This window comes from Aquila chrysaetos, chromosome 24 (genome assembly GCF_900496995.4).
Source record: "Aquila chrysaetos chrysaetos chromosome 24, bAquChr1.4, whole genome shotgun sequence".
Taxonomy (NCBI): domain Eukaryota; kingdom Metazoa; phylum Chordata; class Aves; order Accipitriformes; family Accipitridae; genus Aquila; species Aquila chrysaetos.
The window spans coordinates 5,682,232-5,709,805 of NC_044027.1; the positions used below are offsets into that span (position 1 = coordinate 5,682,232).

Genomic DNA, 27,574 nt, shown 5'->3' on the forward strand with positions numbered 1-27,574 from the left:
ATACCTTGTTAAAGAGAGGCATCAGTTATCCCTACGGAGCTCGCAGCGATGCTCTTCACCTGTGCTAAGGGCTAAGGAAGCCGCAGTATTTAGGCAGCATTGAATTTTCCTCCCTTTTCCAAATTTCAGTGTCTTTCTCATTTTCTGCAACCATGAGCGCCGCGAAAGGCTTCTGGTGTAGGATTTAAATAGAGTCTAGGTGGGAGGCGAGAAATATTCTCTTAATGTACAGATGAGAAACTGAGGCACGGAGACATTGAAGGATTCACTCCACGACTGAGTTACACCCGGAGTCTGACTAAGACAGGGACAGGAATAGGGACTGTGTGCTCCAGAGAGCACTAAATTCATCCTGGGAAATCAAGATTCAGTTCCAGTCCCTCCTGCTGCCTCCCTGGGTGGCATCAATGAAGAATTTGTCTTACACAGCTGTTACCCCAGAGGTGTAACCCTCACTGGATGCTTTTGTGGCTTGATGAGGAGAGGAGATGCGATGCCTGATTTCTGGGAATGGGGCCAGTGACCCCAGCTTGGTGTAGGTTGGGATAACATCACAGCTGTCCTGGAAGGCTGTGAGCCTCGGGGACTGCGGGGATGCTCCCACCTCCTGTCTCCGCAAGAGAGAAGGTGAGGATGGCAGGACTGGTCAGTGTGGAGCCAGAGGTTGCGTTGTTCAACTTATTCCCCAGCTGCTGAGCAAATAATCATAATTAAATCAGGGATAATCTGGAAGGGAAGAACTAGTTGAAGGCTACAGGGAGGGCAAGCAGCTGAACCTAGCTGAAGCAAGCTAAGCAGAGCAGGGTTAGAGCATCCATTCATCTGTTTTAGCTGTGTAATGTATGTTTTAGCTGTATAGTATATGGATTGCTCCAAGTTAACCTTGAAAAGTTGGGTTGATGCTGATGTCTGTCTGATGCCAAAGGTCCTCTGCAGTCCTGTCTGCAGAGGTTTCAGGCAATGCTTAGTGACCCGAGTGACAACCTTGAGCCTTTATCTGTAATGTTTGTCCACGTTATGAGCGGCAGAGGTAGAGCTCATGTTTCCGAGATGACACGAGAAACCTCACCAGTGAGTTAATAGTGCGCTGCCTTGATGTAGCAATTGGGGCTTTGCGCGTTCCCCGCTGTGGGAGGAGAGACAATACATTTACAGCGCATTAAGGTATTATTGTAACAGCGTTTGTGCTGAAAGGTTTCTGATCCTCTGAAATAAAGAATAGCAGATTTGTCCCAGATTTATCAATGGAGGCAGGGTTCCCATTCAAACACGAGGGATGGGAGAGCTGGCGGGAGGGGAGAGTGGGTGAGATCCCGCTTGCTGCAGCAGCCAGGCTGGATGCTGAACCACTCTGCACAGCTGCCTGGTGCTAATGGGGGGCAATGGGGGGGTTGGTGGGAGAAGGACAACCCCAAAAGGCTGCTTGAGAGGTGTTGGGGTTAAGCAAGAAGGATGCAATATTTCAAGGTGGAAGCAGGGTGCTAAGGCAGCCCCATGCCTGGAATAGCTGAGGGTCGGGGTGAAGGTCCTGAGATGTTTTGTGCAGCCCATGTGCCCCTGGGGAGGAATGCTGGGGGTTTCCCTTCGTGGTCCAGGTCTGGCTGTGGGAAGAGGGAAGCTGTGTGTCCCCCTCTGCTTGGAAAGCTGCCCTGAGAAGGCCATTAAGAGAGGAAAAGAATGATGCTTGCTCTGCTTCTTTGTAGAAACTGCATCTGATGTTATAGGTCAGCCTGTAGATCATTGCACAGGGGGATTTCTTAAATGGTCGTTAGGAATAAAATTAAGTTTGTTGAGACCAGATGCAGCAGAAGAGCTGGATGAAAAAGCAGAGGGAAACTTGCAGAGGGAGGACTGGGACATCTTGCATTAGACAGAAAAGTCACGGCCTTGAGGAGCAGGTTTGATGCTGCACCTTGCACAGTGAGCTCCCACCTCTCAGGAAGGCGCTGGCCAGGTTGGACATCACAGAGATGTCCCTTCCCCCGGGCTTTTATTCCCCTGCCTCTGCCCTTGTGCTCAGACCTCCTGGTTTTGGGATGTGACCTAGGCCACGTCTGTTGCTGCTTGACAAATTTTGGGCTTGGTGCAGTGCCTGTATACAAACCCCTCTGGAGAACATGCGTGGGGCTGGAGGTGGGTGATGCCAAGCTGGAGGTGATGCTATTGCTGTATCCCCGACGCTGAACCAAACCTTGGCTGGGGACCTCATGAGAAGGAAGGAGCTGAGGGGACTTTGCTGGGGAGGAGGTGATCTGCCCCTCCGGCTGCTCTCTGCCTGCAGCGATGCTGCTTGCCTGGCACAGCTTAATTGGCTTTGATAGGATTACAGGGAAGCAGTGGAGGAGTAAACAGGGCCAGGAGGCCACGCAGTGCCTGGGGCTGCTGGGCTGTAGCCTCTGGACAAATCCTTTGAGCCAGCGCGATGCCAGACCAAAGCTGCCTGGAGCTCAAGGGTTAATGTCTGCTGCTGTGTTGCAGCTGATGGGGGGGTAAGGGCTTAATCCTCCTGCTGGTTTTAAGGGAAGGGCTTTTCCTAGCAGCATCCCAAAGGTCTGTGGGTGTCTCAATAATTTCCAAAGAGTTTGCCCCTGCCTGAGATCCAGACTAAACTGTTACAATTATGGAAGTTAGGCCTTGTTGCCTCAAGCCTTTTGTCATCAATAAATGTTTATGGTTTAAAGCAGCCTTGTTTGTTTCCCTTAGACCAGATGACAGTGATTTATTGGCAGAAATCCTAGCAGAGGAAAGAGATGAGCCAGACAAGTCTTGAAGTGCTACATACATATATGTAGTGAGGAGTTGATGGTTATTTCATGACCATGAAACCTGTGGAAAATAGAACCTCAAACTTGGATGTGAACTGTTGTTTCCAGGAATTTTTCTCAACCTACAAGCAACATGGGCAGCTGAAAGGTTAATGATGCTCCAGGGCTTTGCTTCCTCCTTTATCTGGGTTTTGGGATGGCTGGGAGATACTCTATGTTGGAAAGGAGGAGTGGATGCTCTTGCTGGGAGCATGTTGATGGTTAGCACTATTAATTGCTGTAGGAATGATGGGAGAGCAAGACTGGGGACCCATCGCTACAACTCCCTCATGCCAGGAGATCTGCAGCCTCAAACAAAACGGGACTCAAAAGCGGGGCTTAAAGCCAAGGATGGAGGTGGCAACAAGGGACATGTGTCCAAGTCTGGGGCAAGGTGACATGGCCTGGAGATGGGTGTCCCTGCCTGTGATTGCGGGTGAATGTTTTCCAACAGCCACACAGAGCTGCTGCCTTACTGCTGGTGTGAAAAACCCAGCATTGGCCATGCCAGCACCGGGAGGTTGGTGGGGATGGAGGCAGAGTGGGTGGCTCACCTAAAGGCTGTGTTGGGTTAGGTCCTGCAGCCAGGTCCACCTTTTCATGCACAGGACCTACCTGAGGCTTATTGCCCCAGGAAATCTCCCTGATTTCTAGTGGCAGAGGGTTTTTTCCCCTCTGTCAGCAAAGAGGAAGGTGGGCTTGGCTCGCTCAGACCTCGTCTGCACTGTTAATCTGCCATTTGCAGTCTGGAGTCAGCTGTTACACCAATATTTATTGTTGTTTTCCCCCCATAGGTTTGTATATTTTGTACAGCTTGTTTCTAATTTAAAGTATAAATAAGTTTGATCTTTTCATCTGTTTTTCTCCCTACCTTCTGTAGGCTGTGCTGGTTAAAAATAACCATGATGATGAGCTAAAGTGCGGCTGGTGGAGGGGTTTTAACTTCCCTCACGGCAGGACCACTCGGCCAGCGTGGGAACGGCGGTGCGATCGCCCTTCTCGCCTCTCCCCTACGCTTGTGGTTGGGCTTTTTCCCAAACCGGGAACTCCCTGAATTGCCTAAACCGTGCTTGGCACGTGACTGGGGATTAAAGCGCTTCTGCTGTTGGGGGGGTGGGTGAGAAAATGGGGACCCATTGGGGGAGCTGGGGGGACACAGCTGGGTGCAGAGATCAGAGGTTGTCCCTGATGCACATCTCCAGGGGACGGAGCGTTTTCCAGTGTTGGGCTCCTGCAGAGGAGGCTTTCACCTTAAAAAAATCCCTTTTGACCAAAATTGGAACTATTTGCATAAGAAGATCAATTGAAGGGAGAAAGAAAAAAAATGTGGAGTCTTTTGGCTTTCTTGCAGGAAAGTCTGAAAAGCTGATTTGGGTTCAGACTGAAGCTGCCTTGGTCAAGGGCTGGCTCAGCTTCACTTCTCTGTTTATTTTGCTGGGGGGATGCACATGCACACACACGCGTGTGCAAACACACACATGCACACACACGTGGGCACACACAGACACATGCACACACACACACAGAGTCTCTCTCCTATAGAGAAAAAAAAATCCCCAGCACTAGCTGTAACGCTGATTCAAAACAACTGTTGGCGGCTCCAGCCGCCGCGGTCTGCTTTCCATTACCCACAGCCCCGCCGCGGCTTAAAACGGTGACTTGAAACAAACAGGCAAACCCCAAAATTAATAATAAAAATTACATTTCACCTTCCCCGGGGAAGGGCAGAAAAACTCTTTCTAGGCAGCGGTTCTGCCAGGAAAAAACTCTCCCTGCTTGTAACCCGCTGAGCATCAAAGGATGCTCTCCGGGAGGGGACCGAAGCCCCTCGGCGTGTCGCTGGGTGGGGGTACGGATTGGGCCCCCCCCCCGGGCAGGGGTCGGGGAGGGGGTGCCCGCAGCTTGCTGGGGGGCTGCAGGGCAGGGCTGGGGGTGCTGGTGGGTGTCTCCGGGAGCGGTGACTGAGCGAGGCGGTGCCAGCGCTGGGGGCGGATTTTTTGAGAAGAGCCTCAGCTCTTCAGAGCAGCAGCAGCCGCTGGAGGAGTTGGGCGGCTGTTTCTCCCTCTCCGCCCGGAGGAGGAGGAAGAGGAGGAAGAAGAGGCTTCGGCTGCCGCCTCTCCGATCCCCCCCCCCTCCCCTTCCCCTTCCGCCCCACACCTTTATGGACGAGCGCCGGAGCTTGCTCTACTCTCCGGCTGCCTCCTCCGCCAGCCGGCATCCGAGGGGCGGCTCGACCAGCAGCCACCACAACCTGGGCTACACGGAGCAGCTGCCCCCCGCCACCCCCCAGCCGGTACCCGACCAAGAAGAAGAAGAGGGTGAAGAAGGGGAGGAAGGCAGCATGACCGTGGTGGGAGGCGGCGGCGGCGGAGACCCTTTGCTGGAAGAACCGCAGCATCCTCATCCTTTGCTCGGGGGGGACCGCTACGATCACGCCTCGACTCCGGCCGCCGTCCCTGCCGGCCAGCCTGCGGGTGGTGGGGAGCATGAGTGCTGTGAGCGGGTGGTGATCAACATCTCGGGGTTGCGGTTCGAGACCCAGCTGAAGACGCTGGCACAGTTCCCCGAGACGCTGCTGGGGGACCCACGTAAGAGGATGCGCTACTTCGACCCCCTCCGCAACGAGTATTTTTTCGACCGTAACCGGCCCAGCTTCGACGCCATCCTCTACTACTACCAGTCGGGTGGGCGCATCCGACGACCCGTCAATGTCCCCATCGATATCTTCTCCGAGGAGATCCGCTTCTACCAGCTAGGGGAGGAGGCCATGGAGAAGTTTCGGGAGGACGAGGGTTTCATTCGGGAGGAGCAGCGGCCACTTCCCGACAAGGAGTTCCAGCGCCAAGTGTGGCTCCTCTTCGAGTACCCCGAGAGCTCTGGGCCGGCCCGAGGCATTGCCATCGTCTCTGTCCTGGTCATCCTTATCTCTATCGTCATCTTCTGTCTGGAGACCCTGCCTGAATTCAGGGATGACCACGACTATGAGGGAACTGGGGGGACCTTCGGGACAAGCGGTGGCCCTCTCCCACCTGATGTCTTCACCAACTCCTCGTCCGTGGCTGCTTCCATGGTGTCGTCCTTCACTGACCCTTTCTTTGTGGTGGAGACTTTGTGCATCATCTGGTTCTCCTTTGAGCTGCTGGTCCGCTTCTTTGCCTGCCCCAGCAAGGCCACCTTCTCCAAGAACATCATGAACATCATTGACATTGTGGCCATCATTCCTTACTTCATCACACTGGGCACCGAGCTGGCTGAGAGGCAAGGCAATGGCCAGCAAGCCATGTCCTTAGCCATCCTCAGAGTCATCCGGCTGGTCAGGGTCTTCCGTATCTTCAAGCTCTCCCGGCACTCCAAGGGGCTGCAGATCCTGGGGCAGACCCTCAAGGCCAGCATGCGGGAGCTGGGCTTGCTCATCTTCTTCCTCTTCATCGGCGTCATCCTCTTCTCCAGTGCCGTCTACTTTGCAGAAGCCGATGACCCCAGTTCAGGTTTCAGTAGCATCCCCGATGCCTTCTGGTGGGCAGTGGTGACCATGACCACAGTGGGCTATGGAGACATGCACCCCATCACCATTGGGGGCAAGATTGTGGGGTCTCTCTGTGCCATCGCAGGGGTGCTAACCATCGCTCTCCCCGTGCCTGTGATAGTCTCCAATTTCAACTACTTCTACCACCGGGAGACAGAGGGTGAGGAGCAAGCCCAATACATGCATGTCGGGAGCTGCCAGCACCTCTCGTCCAGCGAGGAGATGAGGAAGGCTCGCAGCAATTCTACCCTCAGCAAGTCTGAGTACATGGTGATCGAGGAAGGGGGAATCAACCACAGTGCATTCAAACAGGCTGCCTTTAAGACAGGCAACTGCACAACCACAAACAATCCCAACTGTGTGAACATCAAAAAGGTCTTTACGGATGTTTAAAAAAACAAAACCAAACAAACAGCAACAAAATCTGAGGATGCGGTAAAAAAAAAAATAGTAACAATAATAATGCAAAGTGACTGTGTACTCGGTATTGTGTGGAACATGCACCATCGTCGGTCTGTGTGTGCCCTCGTTTTTATACGTTTATTTTTTTAGATCCTTCCTTTCTAAAGATCCAAAAAAAGGATTTAAAATTCTCCGAAGAAGAGGACGGCTAAAAGGTAAAGAGAAGGAAGATGAAGACAAAACACACTCACCGTCAAAACAGGTGTTTGTTCTGCAACATGTTGCAGGGCTGCTTTTGTTTTCTTGGCTTTGGGGACCTCTCGCTTTGCTCCTGAATTTCCCCCTCTTTCCTAAAGGCAGTGTGTAGCCGATTTCCCTTCCATCACATAAGCTCACTTGTTGGATTAACAGCCCTGGGTTGGGTGGGGAAACGAGGAAAACATGTTGCAGAGAGAACTGGAAGGGGGTTGGGAGGAAACAAGCATTTAATTTTGCAGAGAGTCTCTGTTACCACACTGTTAAATGACGCTTAATATTGAAACATGTGGTGTGCCATTACAGGCACATCACAGATTCCCTTTTCTCCCCCATTAGATCATTTATGGAGTTCTAATCTGGTCAGAGACCACGTGCAATCAGTGCTGATTTAAATAGAAAAAAAAAGAAAAAGCCCTTTTTCCCATTGTTAATTCCCTTCCCCTGTAACCCTACGGCATTATTTCATCCAACGTCAAATTTGTGGCCGTGCAGTGGGTCTGTGTGCGGGGAGAAGGGAGGCGAAAGGCAAAATGGAACGGTTTCAGGAGCCGACGGTGCGCAGGGAGCGATGCCGGCGTGGACCGGGGGATGCAGGATCCGTGACGGGCTCCTCGCCGTGGCTGTGCAGCCTCAAACCCACCCAGCTGGAGACAAAGGGATATTTCCTCCTTTTTTTGCAATGCGTTTGGGAGAGATGCAGCCGCTTATCGCAAGAAGATTAAAGTGGCGAACACGCCTTCCAGCGGAAGTCACTAATTCGGACCGGAGTGATGCAGTTGCCATGACGACCCTGGTTTCCTGGGAAACCCCCAAAGGTTGTCATGGCATCCCTTCTCCCATCCCCCTCGGTCCTCGCTCTTCTCGCAAAAAACCTTTCCAGATGGTTCCAGCCCCATCATCCCGCAGGACACCGCAGCTCTGCCCCGCTACGTGACCCCATCCTGGCACCCCCTTCCCGGGCCACGTCCCCACCACGGCTTCCCCGGTGCCGAATAAAGCACCCGTAGGCAATAAGTACACCGCAAATCCACCTCTGCCTCGCAGAGGAGCTCACACCTTGGCAGTGAAATTTGGGGATGGAGTCTCATCCTGCAAACATGAGCGCCTGCTCCACCGAGAACGACCCTGTGCTCTCCCTGCGCTGTGCAAAACCCAGAGGTTTCCCCAAACCCGGTGTGAAATGGCACTGAGCAGCCAGCGGGAAAGCTTGGCTGAGAAACCTTGGCAGCTTTTTGAAACAAGGGGGACAGAGCTATAAAGAGCAGGATTGAAAAGTAACCAAAACTCCGCCGGGGAAAATACACTGGCTTCATCTTTATGTGTGCACCAGGGGCCACGGGACATCTGATGGGATCAGGTGAGCTTTGCACGGGGCAAAGTTTAATAGCATCATAAAGTAATGTGGCTTTTTTGAAACAAACCTCGTGTTTTCCACTGCTTAGTGTTATTTTTCAGCTTGCCCTGCTGCTCTCGGGTATTTTTGCACACATTAGGTAAAGTGGAATAACATGCTATAGCTCCTCTGATTTTATTTGCTTTTCACTTTGCTTTTAGTGCTATGCATAGGAGGAAAACCCTGCTACTTTTTTTGAGCTGGATGTCTTCAATTCTGTGCTAAAAAGGTTATTTGCAATGGTTTAATGCTTCAGTCTGACCCCTGCCATCGAAGCAGGCTGAAGGCAGGGCCTGGCTGCTCAGCCTCAAGTGCCTTGGCTCCAGCTCTGCTCTGTTTTGCTGGGTTTTAGGTTAAATAAAAGAAGATTCCTTCAAGGTAGTGTACTGCACAGGGACGCTGTTAAATACCTCCTATGACAAAGAGAGATTTGACCCCAACCTGTGCGAGTCATGCCTTTCCCAAGTGTGTGGAAAGAGGGATTTGTCCTGAGAGATGCCGGCCATGCTGAAATAGAAGTTTAGCTAGGATTTTACCCAGACTGAAAAGGATCAGGACAGTTTGGAACACTCTCCCTTAGCCTTGCCTTAGCCCCAGTTAATAAAACCTTTATAACCAAGAAAAACATCAGAGCAGCTTCTTAGCTGATGGTATGTGACAGCTTTATTGGAGCTACCGCAGTTTTCACCAGCTGAGGATCTAACAAAGGATCTTTATTAGGGAGATGCTCTGGAGCATCGCAGGAGGTAACAAACCTGGGATCCCTTGTCTGGGATAACTGTGATCCCTTGTCTGGAATAACTGGGAGCACCCCAGCATGCCTTTTCCCCAGGCTGCCAGCAGGCTGAAATGTCATTTCTGCCTACAAGCTCTCACTTTTTATTGTTATTCAAGCTTTCCCACATGCCTATTCCTAAAAGGAGGATTTGAGTTTAAAAGCAGTGGAAACAGTCCTACTTGGGAGAGTTTGCAGATAAGTTTTGTGTCTGTGTTTTCCCCATGGCAGCTGCATGGGGTACGGAAACCACATGTTCTCCTGGAAATGGCACAGTACAATTTTCGGTTTCTCTGTCATCTAAAATAAGCAGAAACCTTGCAGGTTGTTAGTTTGCTTTCCTGACTACTTCCTGCCTTATTTTGTAGGGGCAGAATAATTTCAAAGGGATTTTATTGACAGTAAAAGTCGCTGTATGGGAGAGGTGGCAAGGAAACCACTTCATCCACTGGAGTAAAAGGCAGTTTTGCTCCAGTGTTGAATGATATCACTCAAAAATATAAAAGCACTGCTGCTCTGTCTTTAAGAGACACCCAAAAAATTGGAAGTGGAAAAATGGGGATATCCTTTCAAAGCTTTGCCCCATTTCTGTCTGGCTCTTCCCTCTGCGCTGTCTCGTTAGGTACCATTCAGCAAGATAAACACTTTCTGCTGTTGCATGGTCTGACAGCTTCTCTTAAACTGGCTGCCGCGTGCGTTGTGCCAGGAATTGGAGAAATCCCCGAAAGATTGCTCTCTTTGCAGCCAGCTGCTTATTTAACTTACTCTGCTCTTTTGCAGTGTGCCTCCTATTAGGACTTAGGACTGTTTTAACAGTCACTCGGGAGTTAAAGAGGAGCCTCAGCCTTTGCAGCGTGTTGGACTCGACTGTTTCTAATGTGCTTAGAGGGGGTAGCATTAGGAGATTAGTATTAGCGGAGCTGCCTGCCTGCTGTCTGGCAGCCTGCTGCAGAGCCTTCCCAAGGCAAGGCGAAGGGCTTGCCTAGACTCCGCTTATTACATTAAATGGAGGAAAGTGCATTACCAAAAGCTGCTGGCTGACATTTAAGATCACACAGAAAGCAAGTGGGGGAAAAGCAGGGTCCCTGAAGCACATGGTAGTCCCCGGTGTGGACTCACTGGCTTGTTGTCTGTGTTTGCAGCGTGGCAGGGATACTTTCTGAAATGTCCTCCTCCTCCCCTGTCCTTCATATCTGTCTTCTGAGAGACAAAGTGACACTGCTGGCACCGAAGGATGGGAGCAAGGACGGGAGCAGGCAGCTCCTGCCCAGGGGATGCAGCCCTGGGAGGCTGTAGCTGCCTGCCTGGATGCTTTATGTATTTGGTTTATATAGGGCCACTAGGTGATACGGAGCCTTGTACAGTCTCCTACCTCCTTTCCTAGGGTCCTTTCCCCTTCCCTCTGCTTGTATTTTAGGACCTGTTCCCCTCCCCTGTTTCAGCCCTGGGTGCCACCTTGAAACACACCCTAGGTACAGGGTGATGCAGGGGACAGGCAGCCACCCTAACCCTAGCCCCTCTGCTTGGTACTTTGACACCGTCACCTTTTCCTTCTGCTTATTTGCCCTTTTTGTGTGTGTTTTCAGACCTGAACTCTTCTAAAAAGGTTCTGTTGTTCTCCAGCACAATAGATGTCCTTCAGGTGCTTGGGGTGGCCAGAGGAGCAGAGCAGTATCCATCCCACCCCACGTGTGGACACAAACAAGGGCTGGAGGTATCTCTTTCCTCCAGGAGGGTTAAATTTCTTCCCAGGCAATTGTTCCTGCTCCATCACTTGACAAAAGAAGTTGGTTTTTGTTTTTAATCCCCAGTTTATAGACAGTTAAGTGGAGGCAAAGGGCAGACAAGTGGCTTCCCCAGCAGAAGGGAAGGAGCCATCCAGAGCTCACCGGCTGCGAAGGGCTCTCTCCTGGCAGAGCTGTAGTGCAGGGAAAGGGTCTCTTGCAGTGTTTGCTGTGTACAGAGAGTGTTCTGCGTGAAATCTGTTTAATTGTGTAGTTTGGAGCCCTCTTCCTGCCAAGCTTTTAAAATATGCATATCTTGGTGAGAGCACATGGAGGCTCCCATTGCAGCCTGATGGAAGGCAGGATCTTTTTTTTCCATTTTTAAATGCCTTAACAAGGGATCTCTGGGTAGGCTGCAAACTTGCAAGTGCAAACAGACAAATAGGATTTAAATGCAATTCATTTTGCCCTTTGGTCTCAATTGCTGCATGTACCTGGAAGGAGAGCTCAGTGCATCAGCATCCTTGTGCAAAGGCAGTCGTATGGGCGATGGGTGCAGGGAAATAGGGACTTTCTGGACATTTATGATGCTGTGGGCAGGGCAACATCCTATAAATTGTCGTCTTTGCTGCTACGGAGCTGGTACTGCTCTTCTGCACCCTTTTCTGCTACATGGGTCTGCACCCATAGTCCGAATGGGGCATTTGGCTCAACTTTGGGTGTTGTGTAGCTGGAGGATGTGTTCAGGATAGGATGCTGTTGCTTTTCCCTGTTTCCCCTGAGTGTTGTTTACATGCCAGAAGCTGCTCTAACACAGCACCTGCTGGGTCTGGGTGAGCCCAATGGGTGCTGTGCCACTGGTGTTGGGTGGTGGGAGCCCTCTCCCAGTGCCGGTGGTGGGAGTCAGGCTTTGAGCACGGAGGGCTGGAGCAATGCGCTTCTCTGGCAGGAGGGTTTCCTTGGAAACAGCCACGGGACTGCGGCTGTCACCGCTCTGATGGGGACATTTCGGGGGTGTTTTGGGGTGGGTGCCCTGAGTTGCCTCACCTGAGCTGGGAATCGCTTCTCTGGCAGTGGGAGGGTTTTGACTTCGTTTTGGGGGCTGGTGATGTAGGGTTTTCTTAGGGCAGAAATAGGACTGGCATAGGAGGGGGGTACAGCCCTGCTGTAGGGCAGAGCCATCCCACGGCGGGGGGCATGTTCGCTGCTGGGGGGAGCCCTGCAGAGCAGCCCCAGCCCCATCTCCGCAGCATCTGGCTCTTGCCCCAGCCAAAGCTCTCCCGGCTCCACTGTGGTCGAGGCTGGGACACAGTCAAGACCCTTTACTGCCGTACTTGGCTTCCCAAACAGGAAAATGAGTAATGGTGTCTCCGTCAAAGCGATAGTCATCCCACCTGATGGGACGTGTATTTGCTGGTTTGTGCTGGGAAGGCATCAGGGCTCCTGCTTTTTGTCACCAGCAAACCCAAATCCCATTTTTTGCTCATGAGAACTGTCCTCTGGGTGGGAGAGGGATGTGTGTGGGGTCCCATGCTGCCCTTATAGCTGGAGCCCTTTTATCCCCGGTGCTGGCAAAACTCAGCCAAAAATGCTCTGAAAAATATCCCCTGTGAACCCCTGTGTGCTTTTCCTTCCATGAATAAGGCACTGCTTTATGAGACCCACAAGTTTCAGGGTCTGTCTGTGTCTCATCACTGCTCAGAGCCGGAATTTTCAGCGCTGAGGGTGCTCTGCAGCAGGACAGGGAAACCTTTACGCATGAACCTCCCCGCAGGGCACCGTCAGTTTTCTCCTTCTTATGAAACAGGACATGCTCAAGTAAATTAAAACCTGTCTTCTATCTCATTCAGCTTGTCACTTGAGTTAGGAGTAGCTAAAATACTTCCCGATCGCTGGTCTTCCCCTACTCATAACGGAAATAGTCTTTACCTAACTGCGCTGCACACTAATATTAAGGCCCCTGGCTCAGCGATGCAGACGGCAGCACACGCTGCTGGGTTTGTCTAAGAATGATTCATTTCCTTAAGACTTGTAATTCAGATGCTTTTCTGAGCACGTTTAAGCTCTGTCATGTCTGTTGCTTTTCTACAGTTGTTGCACTTTATTTTTAGCATCTTTAACACTTACTGGGTGCGAAGACTTGGTTTGGATGGGCGGCTCGCATGAGTAGATTAGTGAGCGGCTATCTGCTCTTGCTGGCAAGGATGCAGAGTGCAATCAGTTTTATTTTGATGCTGACCAGTACCAGCTGCTTTGCTTTGCTTCCTCCGAAGCACTGTCATGGATAGATACAGAAAATCCTTTGGGGTTGTGTCATGCTTCGATCGGCAGCAGAAGCACCAAAGGCTCAGCCCCTGCGGGGGGAGTGAGGCTACTGGCAGCAGGGTCCGTGCTTGGGATCCTGCTCTCACAGGAAGCTAAAGATTGCAATGGAGCATGGACAGGATGAACAAACGCTTTGCAAAGTGTTTTTTGCATTTGCAGAGAGATGTGATTGCCGTTCGACTTGGTTGCAGTAAAGGAGCTGAGTGCAATGCAGGGTGGTGAGTGATGCTGTGCCGCTTGGGGGGATTTTCATAGAATCGTGGAATCGTTTAGGTTGGAAAAGACTTTTAAGATCATCAAGTCCAACCTTAAACCTAACACTGTCAAGTCCACCAATAAACCATGTCCCTAAGCACCACATCTACACGTCTTTTAAATACCTCCAGGGATGGTGACTCAACCCCTTCTGTGGGCAGCCTGTTCCAATGCTCGACAACCATTTTGGTGAAGAAATTTTAACTAATATCCAATCTAAACCTGCCCTGGTGCAACTTGAGGCCCCTTCCGCTTGTCCTATTGCTTGTTACTTGGGAGAAGAGACCGACCCCCACCTCGCTACAACCTCCTTTCCCAAGCCTCCTTTCTCCAGGCTAAACAACCTCAGTTCCCTCAGGCACTCCTCCTAAGACTTGTGCTCTAGACCCTTCACCAACTTCGTTGCTCTTCTGTGGACACGCTCCAGCACCTCAAGGTCTTCCTTGTAGTGAGGGGCCCAAAACAGAACACAGTATTCGAGGTGTCAAGTACAGGGAGACCATCCCTGCCCTAGTCTTGCTTGCCACACCATTTCTGATACAAGCCAGGATGCTGTTGGCCTTCTTGGCCACCTGGGCAAATTTTGGTTGCTAGTCCATGAAAGTATGTGTCCCTGCACTCCAGACCTGGAGGGTGGGAGCACTGCAGTGTTTGCTGGGTGTTTGCTGTTGGCCTGCTGGGTGGCTTTGGGCAGGTCACCTCTGCGGGGCCTCAGTTACCCCATCTGTAAATGACACTGAGCGGCTTCATTAAGTGTTTGCAATGAAACACGCTGTGGAAGGAAGAGGCAGTTTTGAAACACAGAGCAAGAAGTAAAGAATCAGCCAAAGGCTTTCTAGAGTTCAGCTTTCTTGAAGCTTGCAGAGCCTGCAGACCCTCCCGCCGATACCCCATTAATTGCAGTTCTTTCCCCCAGCTGGAGGGAAGCCCAGAGTTTCACCCAGCTTCCCGGGGACACCAGCTCTGCCCTACAGCTCCGCTTCCCATAACCATCCTCCTCCTCTCCTGTGATTTCTTCGCTCTGCGTCTTTGCACTTGCTTTTCCATCCTTATGGCTCATTTCTCCTGAAATCTGTGTGCATTTATAGTCAAAATCCCTCTTCTCCCTCCTTGCTGGTCTCTGCCTGGAGCTGCCACTGCGACTGTAACGATTCGAACCTCAAGCTGTTGCAGCAGGTCAAAAATGAGACATAAGAAGTTTGGGCTTAAAATGAGCCTGCTTGCTGCAAATTTGAGCTTGTAGGAGGGATGTGAAAGGAGTTTGCTGTGAGCCGGGTGTAGCATTGCAGGCTAGAGGAGTTTTCTACCTCTGTGCCTGCATCAGTGGATGCTGGCACCCAGTGCTTGTGCTTTACCCTTCAGGTGCCTGAATGATACGCTGCACTTCAGAAACCTCTGGGTTAAAGGAGGAAATCTTCTTGCTGAAGCATCTGAAACAAGCCTGGGCTATTCTCTCCTGGGGCTGGAAACCTTTCAGCAAAGGCTCTCCCATCCTGGTTGCAAAATGCTCTGAGAAAGCAAAGCATGCACAAGGAGAAGCAAACCAGTGAATGCGACCTGGGTTCAGCTGGTTTTCTTACTTGTGATGTCTCCTGGGAACTGGCTTTATTGCTCCGTTTTCTTAACCAAGCTGTCGTGCAGCTCCCTTAGAGGAGAGCATTACACAAGCACTTACCTTTATCAGCCAAATGTAGAACTCAGTAAGAAGAGATATCAAGTTAATACGATAAGATCTGTTTTCCCTAACCCTGCGTTGATTGGCATCAATTATATCTTCCTCTTTAATTCTGTATTAAGACTCTCAGCCATTCCAGCATATTGTTTGGGATCAGCGACAGATGGTCAGACCCATCACTTTTGCAGGCCACTTTGTTTATCCCTTAAAACACTGGCCCAACAGGAGCTGTTTTCCAGTCCTCCGATTTTCACCAGGTCCAGGGCTCAAGAGGTACACAATACTTGCAGTCTCATGAGCTGCTTTGCCAGCTCCGAATGCTTGGATACAAGTTATTTGGCTCGGCCAGTTTAAAAACAGCTAGTTTTTGAGGCTGCTGTTTCATATCCTCGTTTCTTTTGGAGTGGAGAGGGTTTCATCACCCCTGTATGATGGGAAGGCATCTGGATCCCTTCAGGAGCCGGAGCAGCAATATCTCCTGAATGCTCCTGACTTCTCATTCCCACGGCTGTTCTTGCTGAATTTGGTGAAATAATGTCATTGTTAGGCTAAGGATTTGGGGTTTCTTTCTACAAGGGCAAGGATACAGCCTGAAAAGGCACCAGGGTACCCCAAAACACTGGATTATTTGCCCAGTTTGAGAAAATTGTTATTTACCACTCAATCTGCAGAGCCTCAACTCTGCCATTCCCTTCTTGGCCAAACCAATGGTATTTCCCGGGCTGTGCTGGGCTGAAGGTGCTATTTGGGTTTTATTTGTGTAATACTCCAGCGATGCTTGAGGATCCCAGGAGTTTGACCATTGCTTTGTAAAAAAGCAGGAGCCCTTCCCTGCTGGCAGGTGGGAGGGGGGTGTAATCCCCCCCCAGCAAGCCCAGTCCAATAAAGCATAAACCCCAGTTAGCTTTAATCCCATGAATAGTCCTTCTGGCACTTCAAGATAAGCTGGTGCTTGAATAACTGACTGGCCTGAGACCCTTGCAAGGAGCACTAAGCCCCTCTGGTAGCTTATTTTCCCCGGAGTGCTGTGCTGCCTTGCAAGGGGATCCTTGCTCCTTGCGGGAAATCCCACCTCTCTCCTTTCTCTGCCTGCTTTTAGCATCCCTGCAACATCATCCCTGCAATGTCATCCCTGTAGCATCCAGAGAGTGGGTCTCACCCTTTTCGGTGCATGGATCCTAGCCCGTCTTGCGTATCTCCATCCTGACTCTCCCTTTGGGGAAAATAGGCTCATTCTGGGGGGTTGAGCTGGGACCAGGCAGGTCCTGGTGCGTTAGGCTGGGCTCTAAACCGTGAACACAGATCCTTCCTACCCTTGTCTCATCACCGGCTGCTAATGAAGCATCCGGCTCACATAATCTGATTTGGTGGTAGTGCTCATCTTATTAGTGTGCACCACACACTGGTTTTAATATAGTTAATGAGCCCCGCTATAGGAAGCTTTACTAATTCCCACTTGAAAAATTACGGCGAAAGGGCCAGAATTTGGGTCTGTGACTCCCGCTGATTTACACAGGGCTTAAACCCTCAGGAAATTTGGCCATGCCCCATCCACAGGTGGGTGCAGAGCCCAGGATGCGGTGCAGCAGAAGGTGGGGTGCTCCGATTGCTGCAGTATGAACTAAAGGCAGAGCGTATGATTTCTGAAAAGGAGATGGATATAAGCAGTTGCATGAAGTTTTTAAGAATTTCAGTGTCTTAAAGACAGAGCAGAGCATCTCACTGTGTTAAAATAGGAGTCAGGATGAGTCCCTTCATGCTGTAGAGTTATTAGGCTTCGAAGCCAACCTGTTGCAATACCAGCTGGGTTCATGCACTCCAGAGGTTCGGCAGCTCTCACATCAAAGAGGTTGGGGGATTTTTTTTTGCTCTTTGCTAGACATCTCCATCCCCGCATCAAAACGAGGTCTTGGGTTTGAGCTCTGCTGGAGCAACTCTGCAGTCCGAGTGCTGGGCTGGGATCAGCCCCGGCTCCTGCCATCCCCTGTATCAGATCTATAAGATCAACCAATTGCTTAATATCACGTGGATCGTATTGGGTCAGAACAAACCCAGCTTGATTAAGATAAAAACTTGATGAGGAAAACCCACTTTGCGCTAATTATTCTGGATTTGGAACTTGCCATTAATGTGAGATAATAGTTAATAACCAGAATATATTTAATGAATCTTTTTTTTATCTTTAGCTCACTTTAGACTGTGTTGCATTTAGTCCATTAAACAATTTTAATTAGCAAATTTTCCCCTTTTTGTTTATGGGGAATAAGCATGTGAAGTTGTCAGAGGGGACCAAAGTGCAAAATCTCTTCCAATGTACCTTGGAAAAAAAATAATAACCTGTTGCTTGTTTTCCAAACCAGGCTGTGCATAAAAGTGGCTCTTTGCTCTGTCCAACAGATAACAGAAGAAGTTTCAAAATTAAGACCTTCAGGACTGTGTTGAGAAATAAAACGCCTCCAAGGAAATTGCAAACATCACAGACACGATGACTGATGCTGCTGTGGACCCAACCGACAGAGGGTCTGTCCTCCCCAGTTAAACCCATTTCATATTTCATATATATATATATATATGAAATATTTGCCACGTTATATGTGTTTTCTAACAAGTGCACTACGTAGAAGGGAACATCTTTGCAGCCGCAAGATTATCTTCAAATCATGTGCAATATAATGAGACTGAACAAAGCCAGGAAAAAGGAGGAGGGGAGGTGGAAATAATTTGGACATTAGTTCAGTCTTTTTTTTTTTATTAAAAAAAAAAATAATCTCTTGTAAGATTAAGCAACCAGGAAGGAAACGTTAACCAGAGCTGCTAATAAGCGATCCAAGTGTTTTGCTTGGGGTGGGAGGGAGATGGGGGAAATTCAGTTGCTCTCGCTGTTCCCTGTCGAAGGCCAGGGGCTGTTTTTGGCACTGGGACGTGAATAATTTCTGTTCCATTTTTCTGACATTCATGTAAATGCTCTTTATAAGTAGGTATGTGCTATACCAAAGGCTGTGATTTATTTTAAGTCCTTATTAAGAAAGTAACATCTCCACCGATGCTGAGGAAAAGGGTGTCAAACAATCAACAAGTTGTGCCTTGCTTTCAGGATCACTTCATGAAAAACTAAGGAAAAATCAAATTTCCAGGGGTGGAAAAGGTATAAAAACCCAATCCTGACTGGGCATGCCCCTGCTTCATTTCACAAGAGCCCATGCGACCTTCTCTGCTGTTCCATGGTACTTCAGTCCTGAGGGAATATTATAGTATTGTCGTGCTAATACTATAATAAACGGGAAGTTCCTCACTCCTTTGCCCATTGCTGTTTCATTTTGCATGCTGAGGGTTTTTTTTTGTGGCAGTTTAAGAGCTGTGGGTTGCCTGCGCTTGCCTGTCAAGCTGTTAAAACTGGGGTTTCTGTAACCTCACTGCATCTCCTAGGGCCGTATGGGTAAATAATTATCCTAGTGATGGGATAAATGGTCTGCAAAGACATAAATGGTCTGCAAAGGCATAAATGCAAATGGCAAAGGAGTTGATGGCCTCTCCTGCTTCTGGGTCGCCCTCTCGCCCCAGCCTCATCCACCTCCGCACGCTGCCTCCATTCCAGCTTTAAGACTAAAACCCACCTGGCACATACTCTGTCGGAGGACCAAGGTGATACTCGCAGCAGCATTGGATTTCTGGGCAAAAATAATGTTGGTGGGACTCAGGTGAGCATGGGAATCTGCGTCTGCATTGCAATAATTCACCAGGGACGGTTTGGGGAATGTTAATTTGGACTGGATCAAAGTGAGCTGGAGCTTGCTCTGAAGCAGAGGATGCTCAAGGGGAGGTAACAGGAGACAAAATCGTTAGGCATGTGAAGCAGACTCTTGAATTCATGCTGCTGATTGCTTTGGGTCCATGTCCAAGGACAAGCCTTGAGGTCACCACTGGGTACCTGGAAAGTGGAGCAAGGACCACTCTGCCTGGAGGGCAGCATCAAAACCTGGATCCTTCACCGAGTGGAGCTATTTACCTGCATCTGGGCAGGAGATGGGGAACATCCACAGAGGACACACGTGGGATGCTTCAAGGCACAACCCAAGTGAGGATGCACTTAAAAATAAACACTCGACCTGGAAGAAAGGCTCTGAAATGGAAAACTTGGGGGAATATTCATGACAAAGCAACCAGCTGTCTGCACCACGTGTCTCTCCTTGCAGAAGAGGTTTGAAGATGAACAAGACCCAAAAGGGTTTCTGAGCCATCCTTCGGGGCTGGGATTGCTCCAGACCTGTCTGCAGTTCAGCAGAAGAAGTTGTCCTCCTTTCTGGCTGTCTAAGCCCCGCATGCAAACTTCAGCCGAAATTAGTATTGAGAAATTCCCTTAACGGTGGGGAAATGATGTGGTTCTTAAAGGAATGCATTGACTTTGGTGAGGTCACATTTATTTTCTTTGATTTTTAAACACGGATAATTACTTGGCTTGTATTCCTCCTCCTGTCATGGCGTATGCATTGTTGGTGATGGTGACCTTGTCATTGGGAGGAAGGCTTGGGGGTCCCAAAGACAGAAGTCTCTGGGGCTTAACATAGGTGCAGGCTGGGGAGAATGGGCTGAGATGGCGAGAAAACAAACAAAAGTGAAAAAAACAGCAGTTTTAGTCAAAGCTGTGTTGCTCACCATGGGGAATGAAGAGCAAATATGGATCTGGCCCTTACTGGGACATTGCTCCTTGGGCTTGTTTGCACTTATTCCCAGCATGGTAGAAATGCTGTGGCCAGTGGACCTGCGGATAAATGAATTAGAAAGGGCTGGTGCACCTGGTTTTATTGTGGCTTTTGCAGCATGAGGTGCAGAGGGAGGTGTGTTGGGGACCAAAACTGCTGGAAAAGCCTGAGGAGCAGGTCCACGAGCCCATGGAGATGAGCTGGGGGTGCCAAGACTTGACAGAGGGATGCCAGGGAATCATGGAGGTGAAGCACCCCGTGGTGTGAAATCAATCCAGTGTGAAAGCCATCAGCACAAATTAAAGCTAATTGGAGCGGTGGCTCTCATTAACTTTGGGTTTGGCTGTGTCCTGCCCTGAGGCCAGCCCATGAGGGGTAGGGAGAGGGAGCTCTTCCATGGGATCCTCCAGCAAATTGCTCTCCTGGCAAATCCCCAGGGGTATGGCAGTAACCGCGGTGCTGCCGCAGCCGGAGCGGTCTGAGGATGGGCTTGCAGAGCTTTTTGCCTCGTGGCCAACTGTGTCTTAACGTGGCACAGCCAAAACCCACCTCCTAGGCATCCATCCCCTCTCACCTGCAGAGGGGAGCTGTGCCCCCCCCAGGCTGTCTCATCCTGCAGCTCCCCAGCACCAAAATTAATTAATGTTCAGACCATAAAAAGTCTGAGACCTTAAAAAGACCACTTAAAAAAGACCGTAAAAAGTCCCCAGTGTTTGGGCAGTGAGGGCTGAGCCTGTTTCCATCAGTGGGAACCCCAAATAACTGAGCAGTTGTCTTTCCCATTGCCATGGATGGAGCTGCTGACAGGCTGGGGGAGATGGGGCTGGGCTTTTTGGGGAGGTCTCACCTTCAAAACCACTAAGGAGCTGCAAAATATTTTTGTTTGCAGTCTTCCCTGCAGCATGATGGGTTCGTAGCATGCTCTTCGGGCTGCAAAGAAGATTGAACAAAAGCTTAACAACTCTGAAATCTCCAGGGACTGACCCAGAAAGCACTTTTCTACCATGCTGATAGTTTTGGGCTGCAAACAGCCAAAGCACCCACTGAAGGTCTGATGCAGCATCCACCCCCAGCCCTGCAGACCGCCCCAGGCTGCCAGCAGGGGTAACGGCACGTTAACAGAAGAATTGATTTTCTGGATTGCAACACAGGCCTGGATCTTGGGAAGCCCTGGTCCCAAAGGTGTTAAATTTAGTTTCTTTTGGAACATGATCTAGTAGCCCTTAAAATGGGGGATAGAATGTATCAGTACTAAAGTTATTTTTATTTTTCATGGTGTTACGGAGACCTTTTTTATGGCATGTGTGTATGTAACATAATTGTACCTCGTCTGTTTTCACTCACCACTTTGTTAAAGCGTCTCTCTGTTACAGTTTGAAGTACATATTTTGACAAACAAAGTGATGGGAAAAACCAGATCCCTTCACCCATTTGGGTTGGTGGGTCCCAGCGGTCCTGCTCCTGGCAGCAGAAATGCCCCATTCCCGGAGCAGAGCTCAGCCCATGGCCACTGGCCACTCCACTCCTCCCAGCCAGCACCGAACCCACCCCACGGACATCTCACACCGATGACAATCTTGCCAAATTTCAACCTCTTCTCGATATTGTACATACTGGCGTTGACGACGTTGCTCCATGCTGTTGGGTTTCTTTTGCTTGGTCGCTGAGCCAGCTAATTGTTAATGTGCTTTTTCAAAATAATTGAGAGTTTGATAGTCTTTAACTGTCAGTCCAGTATATTAATCTGTGTTGCCACGACTCTGACTCTAGCCTTGTGCATTTTAAAGATAACCATCATATCGGGACAGCCGTGTTGAAATGTCATTTCGAGCGAAGGGCTGGATTTGGCGAGGGAAGAGAAATTAAAAATGTATCCAGTCGATTAAAAAAAACAAAAAAGGGAGCGATTTAATGATGGCTGACATCAAGAGAAGATCCAAAAAATAGCGTGCATTGATTCCCATAATCATCCGGACGCAGGCTGCTCATCTTTATTCATAGCCCTTCAAAGCCACACTCTGAGATGCTTAGAGCATCTCTGAGATGCCGTGCATTAGACGTGCTCTTTAGACGCTGAACACGTAGACGTTTCTCCTCTGCACCCAGTACAGCTGCTATCTCCTGCAAACGCTGTATGCCATCCCTTCCCCCTTTTAATTTTAGGGTGCTATTAAAGTGATGAGAGCTCTGCCATTGGGTCCATCCTGGTAGAAGTGCAGGAAAATCAGACTGAGGGAGCTGGGCTGGTATAGAATCACGTAAAGCCACTTGTTTTAAGAATAAGTTTTAAGAAGGCAGCAAAATTAGAAAGCAAAATATCTCATGAAGTGTTTAAGGGCACTAAAGAAGGCTCAGTGGGCACAGCAGATGGGATGGGGCTTAGCGGTGTGGCTGCAGAAGGCTTTCAGAGACAATGTACAACAGGCTGCTTTGCTTGCCCCGCTAGATTTGGGGGAAAAGTCAGGATTCCTGTGGTCCCATCCTGGCCTCCAGCCTCTTTCCACAGGTGCCGGTGAAAAACCCTGCATTATTAATGTCTCAGAAACAGCCTTTGAGCACCCTGGTGGCTTTAATTACACAGATACTCGGATGTTTTCTGAGACAGATGTTCAAATGCTATTATCGCTACTGAATCCTTTTAAAATTAAGAAATTTGTGGGATAGGGGTTTTCTCCCCTAAAAAGCTTTGGGAGCCAGCGTGCTCCCCACGCTCCTTTTCTTTCCATTGCACAGAGTCAGCTAGAAAGTTGTGCCTTTGAGCTGAGAATGAAGCCAAGTAGCAACCTGGGTGAATTAAATTACACATCTCTGTAATCCCCATATTTTCATCCACCAGCCTCTGATAGAGGTAAATTATGTTTCTTTTTCACATTTTGTCTGCCTTCTCCAAGCCGACATCATCAGTGCATCTTTAAAGGGAATGGTCTGACATATCGCTGTCACCGACTGGTGTTTTCTGTAGCACATCATCTCTCCGAGCATTGCAAAACCAGGCTGATGGTGTGTTTTAAATCGTCACTCCTATTCCTGAGGATAATTTCGGAGCTGGACAATTTATCTGGCAATACAAAAGTCATTGATAGAGCTGGACTTGTAGGTCAAATGGTATTAAGGGGAAACGTAGCCAGGAAATTGCAAACCAGTGCCTGAAATAGGGCAGTTTTAATGCAAAACAATGTGTTTGCTGCCGTGTCCCTTGTGCTGCCATTAGTATATTGGAAATTGGACTTGGTATTCAAATTGTTCAGGTCTTGTAGGAAAATCACCTTCATTGCTGAAGGTGAGATATTCCCACGGCTAATTTTAGCATCTTTCAAGGAGAACACTCTTGTAATTCATCACCTGAGGTCCCAAAACCCCCTGCAAGTGGGGGACATTGCATCGACCATCGGCTTCCAACACAGGAGCAGCTCATGTTTCTTAATTTCCCATCCTTTACTATGCAACTTATTTTCACAGTATCTTCCTGGGACTGAGACGGCTGGATATAATTTTGACTTTGCTTTCCCTCGTTCACGTGCACAGCTGGGTAATGCTGAAATGTTTCCATGACTCTCTGAACTGGAACACACGTTGGGTATATTTGAACAGTGAAATATTGCCTTGTGAAATTCAGTGTATCAGACTGAAAAACTAAAGCCTTCTCTGCAAGAAGGCTAAATCCTGACTAATTAGGTGCCACAGAAACGATGCAATTTTGGACTGGAGATGTAAAGCGCAGTCTTGTTACTCTGGGTTCATTTTAAACTCTGGTTTTGCCAGTGAGCTGTGTTGCAATTGTTTGAACTTGTTGTTTTGATAACACTCTGATGCTAAAACAAGCTGCTGCATCCCGTCATCCTGGTGACCTCCACTGCGGTGTGGGCCTTGTGTTCAGTTACCGGTAAAAAAAGTGATTTTTTTTTTCGGTTGCGTGATTTTTTTACCTGATGTTGAATTTATTTTTTTAATGTTTTTTTCATTAGAACTTGAAACTGTTATTTCATACGCAAAGTTCAATAAAATGGCTGAAACACGCAGCAAATGGTGGTTTGAAACTGAAATGGGGTGGAGGGGAGATGTTGGGGATGCAAAGGATGGTGCAAGGATGAGGTTTGAGATGCATCCCCTGGATGAACTCATTTTTCAGGACGAAATAATCTGAAATTCAATGCCATTCTCAGGAGTAAAATTTATTCCATTAGAGAAGTAAAATCTTGGGGTAAAATCTGCACATTCCTAGCACATGAACCAGCCATCTGGAGAGCTGTGCTCTCTTTATGGACTGAAGAAGCTCCAGGCAAACCCTTGAAATTTTGATGATGTGTCACAAGAAGGGATATCACTGGTGATGCTTTGGCAAAGCAGAGGTGCCTGCTCTGGCGCTGACCCACTCGTCCTGATCGCAGGAGGGGATTTTGCAAAATGAGGTTCGAAGCTCGTTTGAAAACCTTGCCCTTGGCTTCGTACCACGTCTTTGAGCTTAACCCAAAAGCGAATGTGGCTGAATAATGTCAGAGCTTTTTTTTAGGTTACCGGTTGTCTTAAAAATATTGAATAGTGAGAATGGAAAAAGAAGTTAGGATTTTACAAGCCATATTTAATCGGCAGCAGCTGTGACCGGTCCCAGTCCTGCACTCCCACAACCGTGGAGGAGAGGATTTCCAAGAGAAGCTGAAAACTGGGGACTTTTCTGGTTCCTTTTGCTTTTAAATCACCTGTTTCTGGTATTTTCAGATTTAATTTAAAAAGCAAGATGCACATTCCTGGTTTGGGGAAAACAGCTGGAGACCATGAAGTGAGCAGAGCTGTGGCTCAGCTGAACCCCAGCTGAGATTCGGGATGAGCCGCCTGAGCCTGGGGAAGCACAGGAAAGGCTGGGTCTGCTTCAGGATCTGAATCACTCAAAGGGGACCCCTAAGTGATAAATTATTAGACATGGTGCTAAAATGGCTTGAACTGCAAATATAAGTGCTGCTGTGCTGTGTCCCATGGCCAGAGGGCCCAGGCTCCTGCAAGGGGGATTTTATTTTAGCACTCACTGAGCCAGGACCACAGACTATTATCCCAAGTGAGTTGGGTATTTTTGCAAATCCTCTTCCTAGGACTGAAATCCAGGCAGAAATCCTGTAAGACGCTCCAGGTGCTGAGCTGGGAGGCTCAGGACTGGGAGCAGAGCAGCAGCCAAGCGTGCCTGCAGCCACACCGGACAGGATCAAACCGGGGGAATTCAGCAGTGAAGGAGAACCTCGAATTCTTGAATTTTACAAAATATCTTGTTTGACCCTGTTGGCCTCAAGAAGTCTGACAGGATCAAACAAGTTCCTAGAAAAGCAGCATTGTGTGCTGGGACTGGTTTGTGTGGTTTCGTCTCTCTTTGCTCTCTAGGTTTGCTGTGAGCGTCAGGTCTGCTGGGGAGGATGAGCTGGGTGGTGGACAACTCACGATGAGCAAAATCAGCTTCAGCGCAATTATTTCCAAATTATCTCAGAGTGGCTGTACTGGATGGGACCAAACTAGATCCCAGCCAGTGTTGGTGACAGGGGCAGATTTAAGGCTGGGAGGAGGGACCCTCTCTGGTTCAGAGGTGCTCAGAGGCAGAGCAGTGGGTTTTAGCAGCTCTTCATGCTTCTTTCTCTGCCGTGACCTTGATTTCTGTATCAGCTCCCCTAAGGGTTGTGGTGCCTCCAGCTGCAGGTTTCGGTTGACATGTGGTTAACTGGGGAGGTGCTTAAGCATCTATGAAAAACAGGATGTTGCAAAGTTTGAGATACAGACGGTGGCATGAATACCATTAGCCAAAACCACCCCCGGAGGAAGGACGGGCACAGGGGCTGTGTCTGGCACATGCCACCTGGGTTTGCTTGAAGAGCAGCAGGAGACACCTTCCACAGCACCACTGATGAGTGGAGGGTGATGTTCCCATACCCAACCCATCACCCGGACCCAGGGGTGAACCTTGATTTGAGGCACACACCCAGAGCCCATGGGTTTTGCAGGGTTTCCAGCCCACACCTGGGGTGATAAATGCATGGAGAAGACTTTGCACCAAAGAGCTGCAGAGGGACAGGACATGTTCAATGCCAACAGCTCATCTTCCCCAAGTCGGATTTTATTTACCGTCTTGTTGGCTTTTGGAGGGAGGAGCTGAGAGGAGCGCAGAGGCTGCGGGATGTAGGTCAGTCTGGGGGTGGCACAGTGTGACAACAGGATGGATGTCATGCTTCATCTCCAGCGGTTATAAACAGCAGTGGGTAAATGCCACCGTGGCAGTAACACGGCATTGGGTGTTTGGAGCCACACACAGAGCAAGTACTGGTGCTGCCTGGGTTTGTGATGTATAAATTCATCTTAAAATAAGGGCCTGGAGGAGCCTGGCTGCTGAAGGGCTGGTTTCTGCCGTCCTTTTGGCTGATGTTTGACTCACCTCCTTACCCAAGCATGGGCATCTCCACGTGAGGACTGCACGGCTACAGCAGCCTCCAGCAGCGCAGCTCTGCACGCTGATGCAACGTATGCAATAAATCCTTCGCTTGCTGCCTTGATATTTGCTGCTTGGGAATATCCCTGGGTGCTGTTTCCTTCTTGCATGATGAAGAAATATTGATTAATCATTCCCAACTCACCATCTCACCACCATGCAGGATTTTAATGACCTGTGTCATATCCGTCTTTCCAAGCTAGACCATCCAGCTCTTCCAACTGTGATTTTTCCAGGATGCTGCAGAGGGGCTTATCCAGCTCAGAGCCAGGCTCCTGCTGGGTATTTCCTCTCTTCCCAAGCCATGCCTTGCTAAGGAGGCCTCGTCTTAGCTACTTCACTTTCTATCTTTCAAACAGAGGTTGGTACCAGAAAGGATCTTCCTTTCTATTCCAACCCATGAGGCATGGCATCCTTCTGCAAGGGTCATTGGCCATCCCTCTGCCATTGTATCTGCCCATGGGACAGCTAAGGTTATCATTTCCCCCATGGAAATCTCCTTTACTTAATACCACCTGGTCCTGGCCATTCGCTGCTACTCATTTTATTGATATATTCTTGAATTTCTTCTATTGGGGCTTCAGTTTTAGGACCTCACCCTGCTCATCTGCAGGCAGCACCAATACCGAGGATTTAGGCAGCATTTCTGCCCTGTCTGTATTTGTGAAGGATGGAAGCAGACTTCTTCTCCTGCTCTTCCAGGTAGACATTAGCATGTGAGTTGCCTCTTGATTTATCCCTCAGCATGAATGAGACGTGCGCCATTGAGCATAGGTAGGATGAAGACACCAACAAACGAGCATCGTTTTGGGGGTGGCAGATGCTTGGCTTTGCAAAGCAGCAAATGACAGGGGACCGTGCTCTCCTTGTCTGTCCCAGGTGGTGACCGCCACCACGTGTGACTTTCTTGGCTCCATTTGGGGAACATGTGTTCATCCCAGTACGGGGTCAAACAGGAGCCCATGTGCACAGAGCTCCTGAGCTTCAGGTCAGGGCTACCTGGGTCTACCTGGGGCTCTATCCCCTCTGCAGTTGCAGGAAAAGAAATATTCCTCCAGCTTCATGGGGTCATGAAATCACAAAGGATGCTGCAAGGATGGTCGTTCCCGAGGACTCAGCCCACAGGATAGTGGGAAATTTGGATACTCCAGGGACCTTCCGGCAGAACAGAAGCATTTCCTTTTTACACCAATATTTCCACACCCCAGAGGAATTAAGCACAAATTAAGGGAACCACCAGGATCTGGACCATGGACCTGAGCAGGGACCGATGCGGC

At 49.3% G+C, this 27,574-nt stretch overlaps 1 protein-coding gene across 1 annotated transcript; it reads left to right on the top strand.

The window, feature by feature from the left end:
- The first annotated feature begins 4,806 nt into the window (after positions 1–4,806).
- Positions 4,807–23,856, top strand: LOC115335215 (potassium voltage-gated channel subfamily A member 3-like). Its single transcript, XM_030000587.2, has 2 exons — positions 4,807–8,347; positions 17,535–23,856. Exon 1 carries the CDS (start codon positions 4,966–4,968, stop codon positions 6,721–6,723), a length of 1,758 nt encoding a protein of 585 aa, XP_029856447.1. The 5' UTR covers positions 4,807–4,965; the 3' UTR covers positions 6,724–8,347; positions 17,535–23,856.
- The last annotated feature ends 3,718 nt before the right edge of the window (positions 23,857–27,574 follow it).